This window comes from Hippoglossus stenolepis, chromosome 6 (assembly GCF_022539355.2).
Source record: "Hippoglossus stenolepis isolate QCI-W04-F060 chromosome 6, HSTE1.2, whole genome shotgun sequence".
Lineage (NCBI taxonomy): Eukaryota > Metazoa > Chordata > Actinopteri > Pleuronectiformes > Pleuronectidae > Hippoglossus > Hippoglossus stenolepis.
In genome coordinates, this window is record NC_061488.1 from 27,822,012 (window position 1) to 27,844,410 (window position 22,399).

General features: G+C 39.7%; 1 protein-coding gene across 3 annotated transcripts in view; it reads left to right on the top strand.

Annotated features, from left to right (window-relative positions):
- vps13d (vacuolar protein sorting 13 homolog D) overlaps positions 1–22,399 on the top strand; it is a 104,577-nt gene that overhangs the window by 41,408 nt on the left and 40,770 nt on the right. For all 3 annotated transcript variants that reach the window (XM_047340312.1, XM_047340311.1, XM_047340313.1), the window contains exons 22-38: positions 537–627; positions 745–871; positions 975–1,155; positions 1,424–1,648; positions 7,683–7,824; positions 8,057–8,273; positions 9,517–9,688; positions 9,946–10,061; positions 11,551–11,775; positions 11,876–12,168; positions 12,855–12,991; positions 15,969–16,124; positions 16,376–16,568; positions 19,700–19,774; positions 19,858–20,058; positions 20,779–20,868; positions 22,117–22,257. In XM_047340312.1, coding sequence (XP_047196268.1) covers positions 537–627; positions 745–871; positions 975–1,155; positions 1,424–1,648; positions 7,683–7,824; positions 8,057–8,273; positions 9,517–9,688; positions 9,946–10,061; positions 11,551–11,775; positions 11,876–12,168; positions 12,855–12,991; positions 15,969–16,124; positions 16,376–16,568; positions 19,700–19,774; positions 19,858–20,058; positions 20,779–20,868; positions 22,117–22,257 — 2,782 coding nt within the window. The remainder of the gene's footprint in view (positions 1–536; positions 628–744; positions 872–974; positions 1,156–1,423; positions 1,649–7,682; positions 7,825–8,056; positions 8,274–9,516; positions 9,689–9,945; positions 10,062–11,550; positions 11,776–11,875; positions 12,169–12,854; positions 12,992–15,968; positions 16,125–16,375; positions 16,569–19,699; positions 19,775–19,857; positions 20,059–20,778; positions 20,869–22,116; positions 22,258–22,399) is intronic.

Below are 22,399 nucleotides of genomic sequence, written 5' to 3' on the forward strand. Positions count from 1 at the left end.
TAAGTCAATTGTATTTCCCGATTATTTGAAGAGGCATTACAACATAGTATGCACCTACATAGGAGGGTGCACAAATTTTGTTCTCTCAAAGTGAAACTGTTACCTCTTAAAGGGATAGTTCACAAAAAAATGAAAATACACTAATTATCTACTCAACACTATGACAATGGAGGGGTGGTTAAAGTGTTTGAGTCCACAAAACACTTCTGGAGTCTCAGGGGTAAACAGTGTTGCAGCCGAATTTGATACAATTGAAGTAACCGGCTACCTATACTTCAGACTCAGCATTGTTGATTGAGAGATTTAACACAAACTGGACTATGGTTTCATGGGTCTTTTTCTTCATTCTATTGTATCTAGTTTTCAGTTTATTATTTGAATGGTAAACTGTGGTAGCTAATAACGTGGTAAATATTCACATTTTATTCTGAGAATGTATTATTAAAATTTGTATTCTCTGTCAGCCTTGAGGCAGTTTAAGGATCAGCTCTGATGTGAATGCTTCATGACTTAACCTGTCCATGTTTTCATTTTAGGTTCATTCTCTGTCTCTTGTATTGAACAAGAAACTCAATGAGCTTGCCAGAGCTAGTGTGTCTAAATTATCTGCTCATCTGGAAATGTTGGGTGCGTATGGAAAACAATAAATTCACCTCCTTGATTAAACAAACCCTCCACACTTCCATTTTTAGGTTAAGTTTATGTTCTTAATCCCAGTAAATCACATTATGGTTAATATTTCAGATGGCAACCTGGCATTACAAGGCAGTTTAGGAAGTTTGTCCCTGAGTGACCTGACCCCACACGGTGATCTCTACAGGGAACGCTTCACCACACGAGGAGGGGAAGCCCTTATTTTTAACATCCATAAGTATATATCACAGAAGTTTCAACAGACAATTTCTCTTCATGATAGTAAAGCACATTGAAAAATTGGTGTTGTTTTAGTCACCCTTATGTTCTGCTCCATTCAGATATGGCCAGCCTGATCCTTACCTGGAGCGGGAATATGACATCAAGGTGTCTTTGGAGATGGCCTCAGTGCAGTATGTCCACACCCAGCGCTTCCAGGCCGAGGTGGTGGCTTTCATTCAACACTTCACCCAGCTACAGGATGTCCTGGGCAGACAGAGGGCTGCAATGGAGGGCCAGGCTGTGAGTACTACCTGCTCATGGGGCTCTTTACTATGAAACTACATAAGTAAGACAACTTGAATCCAGCTTGACCCAAACCCTAGCTGGCAAAATAGCAGTGCTTGATTCAAATAAATGCAAACAGATTTTCTGTGCATTATCCAGAAATATTTTTGATCTCAATATACTTTTCAGCTGATTTCGTCCTAACTTACGATCTTTTAAATTAGATTTTGTCCTACTCTTTCCCTATCCTTCTTCTCCTTTCTACTCCCCTCTCTTAATGCAGGTGCGAGATCATCCTCAGAGGGCATCCAGGGTTTTGCTGGATATCGAGGCTGGCGCCCCAGTTATTCTCATCCCGGAGAGCTCACAGTCAACAAGGGTCATTGTAGCTAACCTTGGCCAGCTCAGGGTGCAAAACTGCTTCTTGCCTGCTGGGGCTCATGGAACCTTTGCCTTTCAAGACAAGGTAGAGAAACTCTCTATGGTTCATGCCTTCTTCCCTTCTCTGGTGAGTCATACTGCCTATCTATCAATGCATACAGAGCTTGGTTTTGTGTTGCCATTTATCTATTAAATGTAATGTTATTAAAGAAACTATGTAAATGTTGTTTAACCAAATTTAAGCTTGTGAAAATCATCCTGTTAAGTCTTGTTTTAACTACATGAACTATCCTGTCAATTCTCATCCAACTAACTCGGTCCTCTGAGCACAGTTAAAGGATTGATATTATTGATTTGTTTAAAATGTCAGTAAATTGAACAGCCGTCGACTTTCCAATATGCTGTACAGTGGAAATCGCTTATTGTGATCACAGATATAGTGATAAGATAAGATAAGAACTCCATTTTAAGTCCCACGATTGGGAAATTTGCAGTATTACAGCAGCAAGAGTCAAAAAGACATCAGCAACTACTTAAGTTTAAGGAATATAAGAAAATATAGAAACATATGAATGTAATTAAACTAGTATATACAGTGTAAAGTACAGTGACGGTAGGAAATATTTGCAGTGTGAGGATATTTACAGTGGATGTCACATGAACCATTGATATTGCACAGACAGATGAATATAGCACAGTGAATATTCCACAGTTGAGACTTAAAGTGTTGAAGTGCAGTGCATAATAATTGTGGTGAATGTAGTTTTTACTAGGAGCAGAGCTGGTTGTATAGTCTTACTGCTGCAGACACTTCAGGGTAAATCAGTCTGTCGCTGAACTGCCCTGTGCTGTGATGGTGTCCTGCAGGGGATGGGACTGGTTGTCTATAGGCTGGTTGTCCGGCTCTCCATACTTTGTCTAAGTTTACATATTTTGTTTTTACCCAGTCTGAGTTTACAAATGTGTCCGATCAAACTGTTTGTGTGTGAGAGTGCATGTGTTGGTGTGTGTGCACGCGCATACGCAAGTGTGCAATGTTACCTTTCCTTCAAGTTACGGGACCATTATACAGAAGCTAACAATTCCGTTATACTAATCAACCGCTTATAGTGATCATTTTGGCCTGGAACAAATGTGCAGTTTCCACTGTAATAGAAGAAAAAAATGGAAAGCATTAAATTAGATATACACATATCATTTAGCTGATGCTTTTATCCAAATCGACTTACAATAAGTGCATTAATCCACGAGGGTACAAACCCAGAACAGCAAGAATCGTGTAAGTACATTAGCTTCTAGAAAGTGCTACATCTAAGTGCAATATATAAGTGCAACTAAACAAAAATGTTTTGTTATTAGACCATCATCTTCTTAACCAAGGTGTAGTCGGAAGAGATGTGTTTTTAGCCTGCGGCGGAAGATGTGTAGACTTTCTGCTTTCCTGATGTCAATGTGGAGCTCCTTCCACCATTTGGGAGCAAACAGTCGTTATTGTTGAGTGCGTTGAGTGCGCCGACTGGCTGATTCAGAGTGGAGTGGACGGGCGGGGGTGTAGGGTTTAACCATGTCCTGGATGTAGGCTGGGCCAATCCATTCACAGCACTGTATGCAAGTACTATTGTCTTGAAGCGGATACGGGCAGCCACTAGTAACCAGTGAAGGGAGCGGAGGAGCGGTTTAGTGTGAGAGAACTTAGGCAGGTTGAAGAAGAGTCGAGCTGCTGCATTCTGGATGAGCTGCAGAGGTTGGATGGCACAAGCAGGCATACCAGCCAGGAGGGAGTTGCAGTACTCTAGCCGTGAGATGACAAGAGCATGGACCGGAACCTGTGCTGCCTTCTCAGTGAGAAGGGGACGTATTCTCCTGATGTTGTGCAGCATGTATCTACCAGATTTGGTGGTTGTAGCAATGTCAGCGGTAAAGGAGAGTTGACTGTTGAGTGTCACTTCAAGGCTCCTTGCTGTCTGGGTGGGGGCTATCAAAGAGTTGTCGAAGGTGATAGTAAGGTCACAGGTGGGAGAGCCCTTCCCTGGAAGGTAAAGTAGCATGGTCATGTCAAGGTTGATTTTCAGGTGGTGTACGTACATCCACTGAGAGAGGTCAGTCAGAAAAGCAGAGATTTGTGCTGCTACCTGTGTTTCAGACTGGGGAAAAGAGAGAATTAGCCATGTGATTGAGTAACAGAGCCAAGAGAGTTGGTGTATGGAGAGGGACCAAGGACAGAACCTTGAGGGACTCCAGTAGTGAGTGACAAGGTTTTGACACAGATCCTCTCCAAGTTACCTGGTATGAACGGTCCTTGAGGTAGGATGTGAGCAGGAAGAATGCAGAGCCTGAGACACCCAGATCAAGTCTGTAGTTGTTTACTTCAGACGGGTTGAGGGTGGGTTTCTCTAGGAGAGGGTACTCACAGTAAAATCTTATTTTCATAAACATTATGATTTCTGTACAATAAGAATGTACCATATTGTCATTCACATGGAAGATCTTTCATCTATTACCTTGGTTTTCAGCAGGATATCTGATTGATGTTGATGATGGGCGTCTGTTTTATATCTTTTTTTAATTAAGTGAGAATATAACACAAAAGAATATAAAAGGTCAATTATGGAGTTACAGAAATAATAACAAAATATACTTTTTAAAATTTATTTTTGTACCTGTCTTTTTCTTCCTCTCCCTTGAATGTTTTTATTTTGATGTCTTGCCCCTAAAAACACACTCACGTTTTTTGTATAGGCCATCATGTGAAATACCAGGAGCTTGTGAAACTGTGTGCGCGCGCGCTGTATGTGTGTGCACGCTCCCACAAACAGAGGCCCCGGGGCCCCGCCCCCACTCACTAGCTCATAGCGACACGCACAGTGAGATAATAGGAGTGTTACCGTGAAGCATCAGTCAGTGACTTTGTTAAAGATCAGTGGAAACAGTGAAAACAAAGAGTTTCTCTCTGATCACAGCTGCTTCATGATCAGAAACGGTGATTCCCAGTGGTTCCGATGTCTGGATCTCTCAGAGACCGGTACCTAGTTAATCTAGTTGATAAAGGTAATGATAAATCTGCCATGATGCAGGTCACCAACGGACATCTTGTCAGGTCACACATGATATGCATAAGCACAGATAATAGTGTGGTTACGTAAGCATGAATAAGCACAGATAATACATAGTATATTATGATTATATCATTTTCCATTATACTCCTCCCTTTTGATCATGCAATGATCACTAAGGTATATACAAAACACCATAATGGACATCAGACCCAGAAATTCACAAAGATTCAATTTAGGATATCATTAACATGGTGATATGAAAGCATTTGCTGTTTTTGTGGAAACAAAGGTATTTTCCTGAGTAAATGAGAGGGTGTAGGAGAAAAACAGTTTACACAAAATCATCATCAGAATTGGTATCGGTGAGCAGATCAGGGGAAAGTGAGAGCAGAACAGAGTCTGTGGCATCGTTTTTAACCATTTGAGTGGAGACGGATTTACAGCCTGCAACCAAAGATTGTTTTTAACCCATGGTTGTGTGAGTATTGAGTCGATGGGATGTGAATCTGCTGATCGTTTTCCCCGAGATCTGTTAGTCGAGTGTTGTGAGATGGGGAGAGTGTCGTTTGTCAAGTGTGAATTATACACTGATAATGGAAATTAAAAGCAAACATGTTGTCCCTCGTATGCCACACAAGCCTGGATGACGGAATGGATGCCATGGAGGTCTGAGTTCCATCGTTGATCCCGCGGTGGTAATAATAATAATATCTTGCATTTATATAGTGCCTTTCAAGAGTCCCAAGGACGCTTTACAATACATTAGCATAAAACAGGATAGAAATAAACAGCAGGGGGAGCATTAACTGAGGCCAAAGGCCTGAGTGAACAGGTGGTGCTTGAGGAGTTTTTTGAAGCTGTCCAGAGAAGCAGCGTTGCGTATTTCGGCAGGGAGAGAGTTCCAGAGAGTGGGGGCTGCGACACCGAAGGCTCTGTCTCCAAAAGTTCACGGTTTGGTGTTGGGGATAGAGAGAACCTGAATTTGATGACCGCAGCCTTCTGAGTGGAGTGTAGCTGTCTGCTAGCGCGTCACTTGCAGCCATAGGTTAAAGCATATATATGTTATATGTTATATGCATATGTTATAGCATCAAATATCTAATTCAGCGTGGGGACTCTTTTCTCATATTAAGAATGCAACAAATCCATAGTCGAATAGTACTGTTTTAGTAGATCAAATAATATGTAAATATTACTCAGAAACATATTGATATAATGTAAATATAAGGTAGTTAATTTCAATATTTTCAAAATTGGATACAAAATTTACTCGCAAAATGTCAGCACATTTTATATCTAAGGGTGAAAATCTCAAGTTACGTTCTTATGTAGTCTTTATCTTCCAATTCTTACTAGGAAGTAAACTTTACTCGAGGGTTTCCCAAATAAAAATTACAAAGAATTTCTGTGTGGAAATTGTAACTTATTCACTCCAACTTTGTTCTGAGTGAACTAAGTATTTGTTTATTGTTAATCAGTTCCGCTTCACAAGGTCTCTTTTCGATTTGCATAAGTATCTATTTCAGTTAAGGATATATCATTGTACATGCTGTTAAGGATATATCATTGTACATTGGACTCTGTAGTGGGTTAGAGGAGGTCCACTACTGCCATTTGCTGTTCCCTTCATGGAGTCTGGTTGATGGGTGCTTGCTGCTGGATTGTAGGGCGGAGGTGAACCGGCTTGGGCTGAAGGCACTTCAGGTCTCTGAAGAGCGTCCGAGTCGAGATTTGAAGTCCACTCTGACACACTGAGGCACTGTAGGATACAAAGAAGACTTTTTACGAGCAGATTAATTTGTTCGTTCACATTCATTTGTCATTCGTTTAACTTCATTCATCTCCTCATCTTTTTGTGAAACATACAGCATTATAGAGGGCACTATATATTTTAAGAAATATATAATACCCTGTATGACAATATTTGCAATCAGACTTCAATCAGATGGAATGCAATTCGTTTGAATTTGAATAGTTTGTCGACTAAATCAAGTTTATACTGTATAATAATTCTCAGAATTATTTCACAATTACTTCACCGAGTCTCACCGTAAGGACAATGAAGGGCCCGTTGTGTGGAGATCCCAGTGGTGACTGTCTGGGGCCCAGACGGTCAGTCCTCTCTTCTCTGTGTTTCACTGAGATAGAGGCTGAAGTACTTTTTCTCTCAGGATGATCAGTCACCGTCCGTTCGTGGCTCCAGACGAGTCACACACGGGATCCCACTGCTGACACCAAGCTGTGGAGGAAATTTGACTTGGGAGACTTCTGAAATAAAGAGAACTGACCATAATGGTCTTTTAAGTGCACGTTTATTCTTTGGCAAAGAAGGTCAAACGGATCTTTCACCTGCACTGTCTCGCTACCGCATGCTGGAGCTACTGCATGCTCACACTACATACCATAGCATTTTTACCACCCACGCAGATATTCAGACCTCATAGTTTCATTAGCAGTTGGGGCATGCAATGTAGTTTGTTCTCTGACTTGACAACTTATCTTTCACTCTTAAGTCTGTGTACCTGTCACTTGAAATCAAATAATATACCATCATGAGAACCCCAAATTTAAAGAAGGATATGATGAAATGTTGCTAGGGAGGGTATGACTTTTTGAAATAGTAACATGTTTCTCAAATATCGAAAAAGTGTTGAAATTACTTCCATGATGACCAGATATATTTCGGTTAGAAATAGAAAATTTGAATCTCTGAATTGTTAATGTAGCCAAAGAGCAGGGCATCAAGGTACCTGTGGTTACATGATGACACAATCACTGAGTAATTATCTTTTAGAGAGTATCAACATCGACAGAAATACCCCTCTTTGTCACAATCAAATGCCTAAGCCCTTCTATGTCTTTACTAACTATTGCACTGTCCTCTATTGTTAACATCTCTCCAATGGTGAGCAAATTGCTAAAACCGAATCATTACTTTTTTTTTTTTACTTTATCAAATCCCTTCTGTGGAATTGTTTTGTTTATTTTGTGCTTTGGCCCATTTTAAAAAGTAGTTTTCAGATTTTGTGTATATGTTTTGATAACATTGCTAATGGACTTGTGTAACTGTGTACCTCTTCCTTCCTTTCCTCTTAAAAAAAAAAGGACCGGGTCCAGAGAACAGCAGGAAGCAGTAGTAAGCAGGAGAAGCCTAGCACCACTTCATCCCCCACAGGTTTTACCCTTGGCAGGCCACAGGGCTCAGACATTGGTAGAACTCCTGAGGAGAATGGCCCTCACAGCTTAGGTTATTATTACTGCAAACTTTGAAAGAAAGTTAGACTCTGTATCTTCTAGCACTGTGTGTACTGTTAGAGGTAAATGTAAGACCATGAAAATAACAATAATTGTCTTTGAAGTTTACTTTGAAATGTTGCAGTTAAACTGTATTTTACAAGTATTGAACCACAAGTAATGCCATTAAAGTTCCATGTGACTATCTTTCAAATAGCTGAAACCTAGTGTTTTTCCCTCTTTAGAGGACCACGTGTGCCTGTTGGACTGCATTGCGCTTGACTTACAAGAAATGGATATATTCGCTGCAGAGCGTGTGGCTTGTCAGCCCTGGGACTGTGTTGGTAAACCTCCTGAAACCTCAGACCTCATCTTCCCTTCCTACGCTGTTCGTCGCACTGGAAACAACCTGCTGAAAGATTGCTGCCGCCTCAAACTAAAATTGGAACGTAATCTGGATAAGTACGCCCTGTTTATTATTATTTTATTGATGGCAAAGGTTATGATAATTTTACAGTTAAATCACCTCCACTTTTCTCACAGAAATTGCTATGCAAGCAATTCAACTACAGTGGTGTAAAAAAGTATTTCCCCCCTTCCTGATTTCTTCTATTTTTGTGAATTTGTCACATTTATCATAAATATAATATAATATAAATTAAACATAAATCAACAGATTATCCCAGGCATTGTTTCTGCCAGACAGGTTCAATTTCAACATCACTTAGAATTAATATAAACTGTCTGGCAATGTGATAAGGCTCTTTGAATCTGGTGAGAAACCTAATTAATAGATGTAGAAAACTTGGAACAGTGGTGAACCTTCACAGGAGTGGCCAGTCTACCAAAATTCCTCCAAGAGCACTTTGACAACTCATCCAGGAGGTCACAAAATAACCCAAGCTGTGCAAAGAACTGCAGGTCTCTCTTACCTCAGTTAAAGCTGGGATTGGTAATTCTGGAAAAACTCGCAAGAACAGGCTACATGCAACCGAATCATCCCACCATCTTTCATCAAAGCTAAACCCATATGAATGAGCGCTGCCAACTGGATGCTGACTTTATTTATTGATGGCTATTGGGACTTGAAGAAGATTTTAACAAATAAAATAAAAAGTGCATCAGAAACAAATTACCAACCTTACCTTTAAGGCCGGTCTTCATGATTCCACAATAAGATAGAAATACCCACTTGGCAAGAAGCCATCACTGAGAAATGTGCAAACCTCGTCCTAGCAAAAAAAGAAAAAACAAAGGCTTGTCTCACATTTGCCAAAACATTTTGATGACCCCCTTAAGTTTTGAGTTGATATTCTGTGGTCCGATGAGTCAAGGGAAGAACTTTTTGGAAGACATGCATCCCATTATACCTGTTGTAAAGCTAACACAGCATTCCACAATTAGATCATCATACCAACAGTCAAATATGGTGGTAGGCGGCTGCTTTGATCAATGATGAAACGATGAATTCGGCTCTTTACTAGAAAGTCCTGAAGTCTCTTTGTCGAGCAAGAAATACAATTTACGTTTTTTGAGGGACCTGTTTTAAATGATCCCTCCCATGTGGCTAATTTGAAACAATTTTGCAAAGAAGAGTGGGCAAAAATTCCACTACAGTAATTGCAAATGTTTACTGTGTTATGTTAAACTTTTTCACAGGCCCATACAATTTTGTTGTGTTCATTGTGTTTTTTGATACTGTCAGGGAGATGAGCCATGCAGTACCTGACATGTCCATCCATGGCAGCCTGTCGTCAGTTCACTGCTGTCTGGACTTAGAGCACTACCAGTTAATCAGAGGGCTACTGGAGAACAACCTGGGAGAACCGATTGAAGAATTCCTTCGACCCTACAACCTGCAGGACCCCAGGACCTATGTTCGAAAACAAGCTCTATATGATAATACTTTATCTACCGAACATTCAGTTCATTGTCATCAAACAATCACATTTTTAAATGAGACCTATTTGCAGAGGAATTATAATGCTCTTGCTTTATTTTTTCAAATGCTAAGGTTATGATATCAATGTTTCAAAAGATTCAAGTATATTTAATATATTTGTAGGATATTTTTACCTCCTCTTCTTGTTTATATTCGTTTAAGTTTGTGTGCTGATGTTGTATCTCTCTTCAGACGGTGTTAAGCGGAGATGTCTTTACTAACTTGTCATTCCTGGTGGACATGATGGATGTCAGTCTAGAGTTCTTCGATGGCCCAAAACCCACTGAACACAAACGCTCATTAGCAAGGTGGGCCTCTTCCATTTTAATCGATGATGTCGGATCTTTACTCCAGATTGTTCCGGTCACTTAAACCCTGATCTGACCTAACCCTTAGTCCTGACTGTGTGCGTCACGTTACGTCTCATTGTGGAGCAGGTTAAAACATGTCTCATAAACTCTGAAGAATTAAACAAACACAAAGTAAACGTCAGTCCTGTACATGTCCTAATAACTTGTGATCAGTGATGGTGTTTATTGTTAAAGTGTAAAGTGAGCGCAGGTCAGAGGGGGAGTGAGGAGGAAGCAGACTCTGACAGAGACACAGGACGACCGGACCTTTAATGAGCGTCTGTCCTGAAGCAGCGGTGCTATAATTATTCAGTGGTGGAAACCAGCTAAATCTATGAAGGTAGCTGAAAGCATGAATCATTATGTTTAGTCTATGCATCGATGCAGAGTCCACATTCACATCACAACGTATCTAAGAATCAAGAAATTTCCACACATCGAACATTAGTATCGAACATTGAGAAACAATATTTTATTTTTTTTTACCACGGATGTGCCCATAACACGCTGATAAACATTCATAAACTATGTATAGATCTCAGGGAATAAGTCACAAACAGCGGTAGTTGTCCTGAAAGAGGGTGGCAGCAGTGGCAACTGCCCCCAAACAGCTGTGGCAAATCGGGCCACAATCGCAGCAGCTACCTTTACATATCAGTGGCAGCTTCTGTTGACACCGGATGTGCCTCTACGATTTGAGCTTGCCGTCTCTTTAAAAAAATGTGTAACAGGACGCACATTGTTGTCTTCGAAACATTTTAACAATAGTTAGTATTGTAAGTTGTCTTTAGTCTAAGCATAAATGATAAATAATACAATTTGATTTGATCTATTATCGATGTAATAATAATATATGCAATATTGTAGTTCTAATCCTTTGTAATCTTGCAATTTATTCTTAGAGCCTGTTTATGGAAGCATTTGCAACATACTGGAATTTAACTGATTTCGACAATAAAAATTCAGGCAGCTAGAGATTTGGATAACTTTGACTATCTATCCAAATCTTCTGTAATGGATTAAGAAAGTTTATATAATTGGGACAGTTTTTTCCAGAAAAGGATAAATATCAATTCCAAAGTATCTAACCCTAACCCCATAGTATTGGTATACCTGAATCAATTATTGTTTCATTGCCTCATTTAGAGGAAGGAAAGATGACTTTCATAAGTGTCTCTTATAACCAGATATTGATCCAAATTCTATTTAAAACAATATTTAAAACAAAGGGAAGACATGTAAATGCCTTGTCATATTAGCAAATCATCTGTATATAGGGAAGTCCTGTAAATAGCGCTCTTTATTTTGTTATTACTCTTCACTATTTGTCATTCCTTATTTTATGAATGGTTCTGAGAATAGGGCAAATATTGTAAAACACACATTTATCTACAGTGAAGTTAAAATACAAATCTGTTTTTATTATGTTCATATCTCTTTTGCATAGGTTTGACTTCATGAAATCCAAGCTGCTCTTTGAGAGTTTCTCCAATGGATCCAAGTCTGTCAACTTGGTATCTCACTCCCTCCTGGCATATGACACTCGGTACACTGAGCTGAATAAAAGCACTGGTAGACATGATGGGGCAAAGCACAATGTCTTTGACTGCATCCTTCAGCCCTCTAAAACAGGCACTAACCGGGCATCGCTACAGCTGGAACTCCATTACAGGTATCACTGGACAATTTTCAAGCTTGTGGCATATTTTCAATCGCATTTAGATGATTTTTGACTGTGTTAAATAGTAAAGAATTGATCCACCTTCCTGCAGGTCCACACGTGACTCGTCCTGCTTCACAGTAGTCCTCAACAACCTGAGGGTTTTTCTCATTTTTGACTGGCTCCAGCTGGTGCGAGACTTCCTACAGACACCAGTGGTGAAGGTGAGAGGTGACAATGATGGTCGTCAGCGATGGCCCAGTAACACCAGTACTGACTCGTGCACCGCCACCACCAGCACCACTGGGGCAGTCATGCCAAAGACAGTCAAGAGTGGTGTGGTCACCAAGAGGTCCACAGTACAGGTCACCCAGGACCACTGTCTGGAAGTCAAGATCAACATTAGAGGGAAGGATGAAGAATGAGCGTCAAATCCAATAAACAATACTCACTGTGGCCATAAACTCTTCCAAATCTAACTGTTATTTAATAACATTTGTATTATTACTATGGATTCATCATTTAATCTTGATGACAACTGTTTGTGCTTGTTGTAGGGAGGCACAGCTGGAGGTGCAGATACTGTACATACATAGCATGACCTCTTTGGATACTACCAATTTTTCTGAATGTACAAAGACCCTTGGGTTGCACCTTGAAAAAACAACATTTTGGCTTAAATGCTTTTCCTAAATTTTTAACTCGCAGGAGTGGGAGAGAGTAAATCAATTATTTTACCGATGCCACCAGGCAAATGTTAATGGGTAAACAGTCTTTCTTATTTCACCTGTTGCTGAGATTCCCAAAATGTCAACACTGGTGTTGTTGCATCCTGCACTAAAAGTCTGACTTCTCTCCATTCTAAGGAGACATTTAGACCCACAATCACATATCAATCACATAGTGCTATTTAAGGATGTGACAACATATCAGAAAACAACAATACCCATTACTGCAATAACAAAAAGATGATGGAGAAGTTATTGATTGCATTTCTTGGAGCTGATGGCAGGCCTTTTGAGGAACTTCTAAATATGAACCCTAAATGACCTGCCCTGTGTATTTAAAATGTTACATTGTTACTTGGTCTTCAGGGACAGAGTTTGTGGTTGTGGAGGATGTGTCCTGTCTGGATACCAATGCCATCATTCTGAAAGGTACCACTGTCCTCACCTACAAACCCCGCCTGCTGGACCGACCCTTTTCTGGAAGCCTTGCTGGAATAGAGGTGACATCTCACACTGTCATAGCAATAGTTCATGGTCAAACATTACTCCTGAGACTAATAATTCTACCACTGCTACGGTTCACATGGATTCTCATAATCAAAGAATTGCAGTCTCAAACAGACCTTTTTATTACATAAATGACAAATTATTGCTCTAGCTGTAGTGAGTACAACTTAGTACACAGTGATGCTTATATGTAGTGGTCTTAAATATTTAATATGGGATTGATACACACTGCATTTGGGCTGGAGTTCTAATACCTACTAGGGTTGTCACGATACTACTCGATAGTGATACCCAGAAAATGTTCAATACTATTTTCGATACCTTGGGGGAAAATATTACCCAAAAAAGGGCATACATTTTTTTTCTATAAATAGTACAACAATACATACAATAAGATCAACATCATTCTTATGTCCAGTTGCCGGTCAACTTTTCTCAGCTTCAATCTGAGAACTTTAAAGGTTCAGTGTGTAGAATTGAGTGACATCTAGACTCACCTCAACCTCCCCGTCCAAACATGAAAGAGAACCTGTGGTAGCGATGTGAACAGCCCAATTGATTAACATGGGGGCAGAAAGGAGGCTGACAGCTTTTCTTGGTGCGTGGCGCTTCCGCGTCCGGTGTGAACCCGTTAGGTGACTTATGAGATTAGTAGTGTTAAAATTTGCAAATGTTTTTCCCCCTCTCGGAACCTTTGCACATTTGTTGCAAATTACAATCCTACAGTCGCTCTAAGAAAGTGTGAGAAACTTCCACACCGGCGACGCTGTTTTCAGTTCCGACGTAAACACATCACGGACAGGCACGGATGTATGACGTCATGAGCTCGCTGTGTTTATCGGACATTTTATCGGCTATTTATCTCGTTCTTGTTGACCAGCCATTTTCCGCGGTAGAAGACAAGGATTTCGTTGGCTAATGGCACATTTCGAACCCACTACACTCTGCCAAGTCACCACTTAATTTCAGATGTGTCCCTGCCTGCCCTATATGATCGCCACACACATTCATAGTCTGATAGATGCCAACGTAAGCTATGTAAGTTTTACCACAGACATATGGACCTCAGACGTCAGTCCTGGATGATGATTTTATAGCCTAGGGTTTACTTCATTTATACTGCGAGGCATTAGTAGAAGAAGGACACGAAAGATGTGTGGGTGAACCAGGACAACATGTCCGTTTATTTCTTCTTTAGTCGTCAACTCCTCTCTCTCCACAACAGAGCCACTTCCGTTGGTGACCCTTCACAACAAGAGTCCCAACAGACACACTGCTTACAGGAAACACAAACCAACCTTCCACAATAAAGCAACAAAAAAAAATAGCTTACAATTTCAATATGAAACGGGCATTGTTGCATGCACTCGCATACAGCAGCCTGTCAGAGCCCTCATTTTTTAATGAAAGATGCACTTACATTTTTTTTTTTATGATTTTGTTTATTAATTCACATTTCTGTTCAAATAATTTTTTTACAATTTGTATGCAAAACATTTGATAAGATTTATGTTACATGAACGCCAAAGTATAGAGAAACTCTTCTTACTCATGCACTAAAAGTACATAAGCTATCCTCAACCTTTTTCCTATTCTTTATTCTAGCATAATATTCCATTAGCTTTTGTCAGTTTTTATCAGGCTTTCAGTTCTATAATAGCCCTTATTTTTGAATGCACATTATTTTATCTGAATTACTATTTTAATACATTGACATATCTTATTGGATATGTCAAAATGTGTCAAAAAGTTGTTGTGTTAACAATGCAATATTAATTAATCCCTATTTTCTTACTATATTTTGCAATTTCACCCTCGGGTATCCATAAACTACAGGCTATGAACATCTTTTTAAGAAACAAGAAATTATTATCGGTATAGGCCATGTGAAGCATGTAATTATCGGTTATCGTATCGGCCGGAAAAATCCATATCCTGCATTCATTATTATTATTATTAAGGTCTGAGCATTGAACATGCAAGGAACCTCTTGTTTTTGTAGGGATTATTCTACCAAGGAAATTATGTTTTCATTGCCGTTTGTGTGTTTGTCTGACTCTCAGCAGAATAACTCAAAAACTACTGAACCAATATCCATTAAATTTGAAGGGGTGGGACATGACCCAATGAATTATCCATAAAATTTTGCAGCAAATCCAAATACACGGGTCGATCTAGGATTTCTTCTTTCACTTCTAAAATAATGGCTACAGCTACAATAAAGCAGTTTTGTTGGCCGTTGAAGGCTTACAAACTCACCAAAACTCTCAAATGCATGTTACAGCTTATGCCCATAAATAATCAGCTTTATAAAACTATGTACATGCACACCTGAAGACAATGTTCCCTTTATAAATCACTGTCCTCCTTGAAATGTGTCAATGCAAAGCACCTCATGTATGATACACAAAACTGATCCTGCTGATCATGAGTTATGCCTCTGCGCCGGGAATAGCCAGTGGCTTGAGGCATTGTGTTTTCGGGTTGTCCGAAAACAGGATCCCACCAGTAAGATTGTGAATTTTTCCCTTTAATATATATATATATTGTCCAATTTATATGTACTTATCAACATCCTTAGTTTTTCCCTGGTCGTTTGCCTCGTATGCAAAAATGCGTCCAAACGGCACTTTAGCTTTTTTAATTTTCGACTAAAACTGGTGGCGAAGGCCCCTTCAGCAGCAGCACCTCAGTGTTGTGAACGTCAACTAGCGTTCATGTTTTCAGCTGCTAGTGAGAGGAGGGGCTGTGTGCCTGCCTGTCCGCAGGTGTGCTGTGTGAAGTTTTGTGTCAACTGGAGGAGGCAAAGACGCACTGTTGGTATCGATACTGTTGCAAATGCGTATCTAATCCGATACATTTTTTTAGTATCGATTATTATCTGAGTATCAATTTTTTCGACAACCCTACTACCAACATCCAGATGATAATTTTATTAGCTGTGTTTCAGATGTGTCTTGTCAACTCCAGGTGTTCTCGTGTCGGCTTGGCAGTGAGCAGGAGACAGCGCTGTCCATCATTGACCCTGTCAATATTCAGGTGGAGCTGTGTGGAAGTCCCACATACCAAAGCAGCTCGGGTCTACTGGACGCTTTCAATGTGGAGGACATCCCGCCACTGCTTGAGGTAAAGAATAAAAAATGAACCAAAAAAAGATATTTAACGTGTGCATAGTGAGCATTACTACCGCATAGCATGAGAAATAAATGAGTAAATGTACACTCGACCTCACAAGTATATGTATAGCACTAAATAAAATTTAAGCTGAAAGATCTAGATGATTCTACTCAAGCAACTCTTTTGACTCTATAACTCCCCATTACTAGTGAAGAGACTTTGACGTGTAAATTCTGGTTGTTCATCTGCTTCTTTCACAGATTCATCTTCCTGTTCTGGACATTCGTCTGTCCTACAATGACATTCAGCTCTTTTTGGCCATCGCCAAGTCTATCCCGACTTCGAGCACTACACTGCCTTCTGACACTGATGTGATGTTAGAGACTGCACCCAGTACTGAGCCCACAGCTACACCTAAAGGCATCTTCAGACAAAAGACCAAGGCCCTCATAGGTGTGTACAACTGTGTTTTATATGCATTTACATTTTAAAGCCTGAGCACTGACTGATGCAACGACCATTTTAAAACTGTTTATTATTATTATTATTAAGGTCTGAGCATTGAACTTGTAATGAACCTCTTGTTTTTGTAGGGATTGTTTGTTTGTCTGACTCTCAGCAGAATAACTCAAAAACTAGTGAACCAATTTCCATGAAATTTGAAGGGGTGAGACATGACCCAATGAATTATCTATAGAATTTTGAGGGAGATACAAATAAACAGGTGGATCTAGGATTTTTTTTTCACTTTTTAAAATAATGGCTACAGCTACAATAAAGCAGTTTTGTTGGCTTTGGAAGGCCTTAAAACTCACCAAACTCTCACATGCGTGTTACAAAGTTCTTGGGCATGGGATTCATACTAAGGCCCGATCCCATTTAACCCCTTGGCCCTACCCATTAGGCCTTCCCCTTAGTTTTGCGCATTCACGTGTAGGGGTGGGCTATCCCAATACCTGTTGGGATGAAGGGGTAGGGCCAACGGGTAGGGCTTTATAGCCCTCGAAACTGATTTTTCTGACCTTCACTTCAAACCTAGGGGTACCCAGAATCCCTTGCCAATCACCTGCAATGTGGGAGAGAGACCCACAAATGCAGTCTTTTCTCTATTAATAAGGATTTAAAAATTACGATAATGATTGTAATATCTTAGTTTAATATCATTTCAATGTATTATGGTCCTTTTTTTCGCAACAACCTTAAAAAAAAGGTTGTGAGTGCACTAGCGTTAGCATGATCTTTTTTTTGTATCCATGATAATCCCATATTTTCACATACTTTCATGTCGCATCCCCCCCTCACACGATGCACTTGATTGAACCCGTGTATAGCAGTGATGTTACTGAACTTAACTACTCCTCTAATAACAAAGCAATCCTGGCAGGGTTGTCTAGAGACCACTGCTAGTAGCCTGTGTGCTTTTGATACATACGTGAAATAATGCAGAGCAGCCAAGCTTTTCAATTTCAAATGTCATTGATTCACCTGCATTAGCATAGATGTTATTTGGATATTATAGGTTTGTCACATTAGTAACTGCAAACAATAGCATTGGTTTATTTAAGATCTCAACAATGATATTACAATGACACCCCCGGCAAAACGTTTTGTCTCGTATGTTTACATCGACGACTTCTGATGACGCTTCTGGTTTTCGCGACAACTACTGATGATGTAACGGCTTCTTGAAGGGCTGTCCCAATTCGTAGGGAAGATTTTAACCATTACCCCTTGTGATTCTGTTTCAAGGGGCAAGATAACCCTTGAAAACAACGGGTAGAGGTAGGGGTACGGCCAAGGGGTGAAATGGGATTGGGCTAAAACTGTGCATGCCCAAAAAAGCTAAAAGATAGCTTACACCCAAAAATAATCAGATTTATATAACTATGTACATGCACACACCTTAAGACAATGTTTCCTTTATAAATCACTGTCCTCCTGGAAATGTGTCAATGCAAAGCACCTCATGAATGATACATAAAACTGATCCTGCTGATCATGAGTAATGCATCCGTGCCGGCAATAGCCAGTGTCCGAAACCAGGATCCCACCAGTAAGATTGAGTTTTTCCCTTTTATATATATATATTGTCCAATTTGCCCCAAACTGCACTAGCTGTATGAATCCCAACCTGAAACAATTAACATGCCAACATTTAATAGTATTTTGAATAGTCATAACACCACCGATTGGCAACATGTTCTCACACTTCTGTGACAATCATCCTTTGATTTATTTTTAATTTTCATGGTCTATTCTACACTTGCTATATTGTAATATAATGTGTGTTTGGTCTCCAGTCCCACACAGGGAGCGATAAAAAGTGTAATACATCATGTAGGATTTTTGTGCGGTATCTGATAGTTGAGTTAACCTTCGTCCCTCCAGCACTATGTACCTTAGCCATGAATGAATAAATACATTGACTTTATATTGAATTACATGTCTTGTCCTGTTGCGTTATTGCGGGATGATTAATTTGTGGAATTAACGCGTTAATTTTTTTAATGCATTAACGCATTCGCAGAATGACTCGCTCAGAGCGACACACGCAGTGAGATCAGAGCTCGTTCACGTTAAGCAGCCGGTAAGTGACTTTGTAGAAGAAGAGTGAAACACAGAGTTTCTCTGGTCTCAGCTGCTCAGTGATCAGAGCAGAAGCTGCAGTTGGTTTGTACCGAGCTGGAGTTTCTGTGTCCTTCTCTACTCTGACCTGCTCTCACTTGAACTAATAAATACTCATCACTAGTTATCAGTACATCAAATAACGTAGTGTTTGTTTGATTCGCTCCAGAGTTTATGAGGCTGCATTTGAAAATGAAAATGACTCTTCAACATTTTGTGCTCAGTACAACAGGAGACGTGACGCTCACAGTCAGGACTCCATGTTAAAATGAGTGGAGCGACATGACCATACATTTGTCACCTAAATCATCCCAATAAAAAATGAACTATGAATGTGAACTAGTTTATTTTCATCTGCATGAAGTGAACTTGGAACTCGTTCTTTTTAAGTGTGAACTGGCACAACACTGCTTCTACAGATGGGCTCAGATTCATATTTCACATTCACATTTAATTGTGTAAAGGTTTGGTTGTTTGTTTGATTTAGAAAAGAAAACAGTTTTATTCAACCATCCTATATTTGCTAAAAAAAATTGTTGAGGATAAAGGTTATCTTTGAGTTTGATAAAAAAAAAAAAATTTTTATAAATAACATCCTCCTATGTTTGCTCAGAGGCATAGCAAAGACACAGCCCCATTTAATTATGGTGTGGTTTGTTTTAGTTTGATTTTATTTTATTTTTCAATCTTAATAACTATCATTTGGACTTGTCCTAAGTGGTAACTAATGTTAAACGTATAAATCTGCCTTCTGTCATTATCTTTCTGTTCCCACAACAATATATATATAGAAAATAGTGATTTTTCGGGCATTTAGAAATGGTGATTAATCTTAATTTAAATTTTTTTATTGTTTATTGTTAAATAATGCTTCAATGTAGTGATCACATACTATCATTCTACTGGAATTTACTGTTGTCAGGCTTGAGTATTTATGAGGTTGTGTTTTGTCTCCCAAGAGGGCCAGCTGACCCATTTACAAGACCTTGGCTTCAGGAAAGAGGACTGCAAAAGAGCACTGATCCACTGCAAAGGTGAGTTTTACCTTTAACAGTTTAAATGTCTTGATTATAATTAACTGAAAACCTATGTAAAGACAAAATCCTGTGTCCCTCAGGCCAGCTGGATCAGGCAGCTACGTGGCTCCTGGAGAATGCTGAGTATATGGCAGGCCGTCCCAGAGCTAGAGGTGAATCTGGCATCAGCAGCCACTCAGCTCCTCTGTCTGGAGTAGAGGTAAAGGCTGAGAGTGTCTGCATCTGTTTCATCGATGACTGTCTGGACTGTGACATACCACTGGCTGAGTTCACCTTCTCAAGTAGGTCTCTGTTATGCAAGATGTAAAATCATTATCAAACATGATGAAGATTATTGTAATAATGATGAAAGAAACATTTAGGTGACATTTTTGTTTATTGCTGCTCATATTTTGTTCAGATTATTTAAACCTGGAGTAAGCCAGTGCCCCAGTGGTTAAGACCCACAGAGCACACAACAACAGTGTCTCAGTATTTGGTCATTTACTGAACCCTGACTGTCTCCCATAATTTTGGGCCTTATGGGTGGATAAGGCTCAGGTGGTAGAACAGGTCGTCCAATAACCTAAAGATCGGGCTCGCTCCTTGCTCCTCCAGTCCACATGCCCAAGTTTTCTTGGCCAAGACTCTTAACCCTAAATTGCCATTGACTGCTGTGTCAGCAGTCTGTAAAAAATATTTGTGTACAGAACCATTATATTAATGTGTGTGCGATTGGATTAATGTGACCTTTATCAATCTTTGTCGATAAGATGAGAAGAGCGATATATAAATATGCCTGTCTAAATATCTGTCACTTTTTGTAAAGGCACAAAAAACAAAACAGTAAATGCGTGTGTGAAATGCACAGTTGATTCAGATAAGGTACACAACGCTGCAGTGTAAAAAAAGTTATGAGTCGTGTGGATTATAATAATTTTTTTAGTTATTAAAATAATATATTTTACGAACTAAATAAATATCTGACTGCCAGACCATGATCAGACTGTTTTTGATTGCAGGGCTTTATGTGCTGCAGCGCATTGGGTCCACACAAGAAGGAAATGCCAGCTTTACTTTGTCTGGAGACTACTACAACAGAGAGTTGTCAGGTAATAAGATATAATTGCTGTATTTGAACATTTATTTAATATCTTGATCACATATTGATACTTGAGTCAGTGAGTCTTTACCTTCTTTATGTAGTAAAGAAATAAGTAACTGATAAAAAGATGTGGGAAGTCTCCATTCTGATGATTCATTTAAAGGGGAAGAAGGACCACTCCTACACTAAACGTTTTGTAAAAAGATACACACGCGGATGGGAGAGACCTATTGCAGATTTTTTGGTCTGCTTCAGGTCGGGTGGTTGATTCATACATATTTTTGTTGATTAATAACCCTGACTTGTCATTAACACTACAGCCATTTTAGCTCTTGCATCATAATAACAATCAGGAAGCAAAGTACACAGAAAGCTTCAGCATAGTATTTCCATTATCACTTTGGCGAAGCCTACGATAATAGAAGGTTCCGTGGCCTTCAAAAAAAATGTTGGCACCCACAATTTGCTATTACCGCATCCTTGCATTGTGAACAAATGGGTAAGTGTTACTGAGGAGGGAAATGGTTGTCTCAGTGACGGATCAGATAGGTTCTTTGGATAGTCAAGCTCTATGGATAGTGTCCAGGAAGAATACCATTGATCTCAAAAGTGCACAAAGATACAAGATTTTGTGTTGAATACTGGCAGCACATTATTTGATCAGATTAGTTTGGATCAGATGTGTCCATCATGTTTGCTATGGTGTGTTGTTCAGACCGCTACAGTGATGCTCAGAGCTGAGCATCAAACATGGAGCGGGGAGTTTGCTGATATGGGAGTGTAAAGGGTGTCAGAAAATGTACATTTATCTGTGGCACTATGAAATCTTTTAAAGCCCAAATACTGAATGAAAAGACTTACAGTCTCAAAAAGCTTGTCAACATAACAATTATCCCCAACACACGAGAAGAAAGAAGTGGAAACACTATATCCTTGGTATGCACAGTAATTCCCCTGACTGACATTTCTGTTCAATTCAAAGAAACTGGCTTCATTCCTCTTGGGATTAAAAGAGCAGGATTAGTCACTCAGTTTTATGGTCCCCAATTGGTAAAAATCCGAAAAGGTAAGGGTTAGTCTTCAGAAAAGAAAAGTTACCTGTGACTGTGTGTGTGTGTGTGTGTGTGTGTGTGTGTGTGTGTGTGTGTGTGTGTGTGTGTGTGTGTGTGTGTGTGTGTGTGTGTGTGTGTGTGTGTGTGTGTGTGTGTGTGTGTGTGTGTGTGTGTGTGTGTGTGTGTGTGTGTGCGTATGTCAGGCTGGGAGCCCTTCATCGAGCCCTGGCCCTGCTTCCTGTCCTGGCAGCAGCAGGCCGCTGGCCGCCTTCACCCACCACGTCTCAAGATGGGGATTCGAGCCAAGCAGAGACTGGACATCAATATCACCTCAGTGCTGTTGGGTGAGTTGAGGCTTGAACATGCTTCTTAGCACATCAATTATATTTTTTAAAGTACTACTTGATATTCGCTGACCAGAACATTATAAAAAAAATAATACACTTGTGTACTGAGAGAGACAAAGCTCTCTAATAGTTGTGGTGA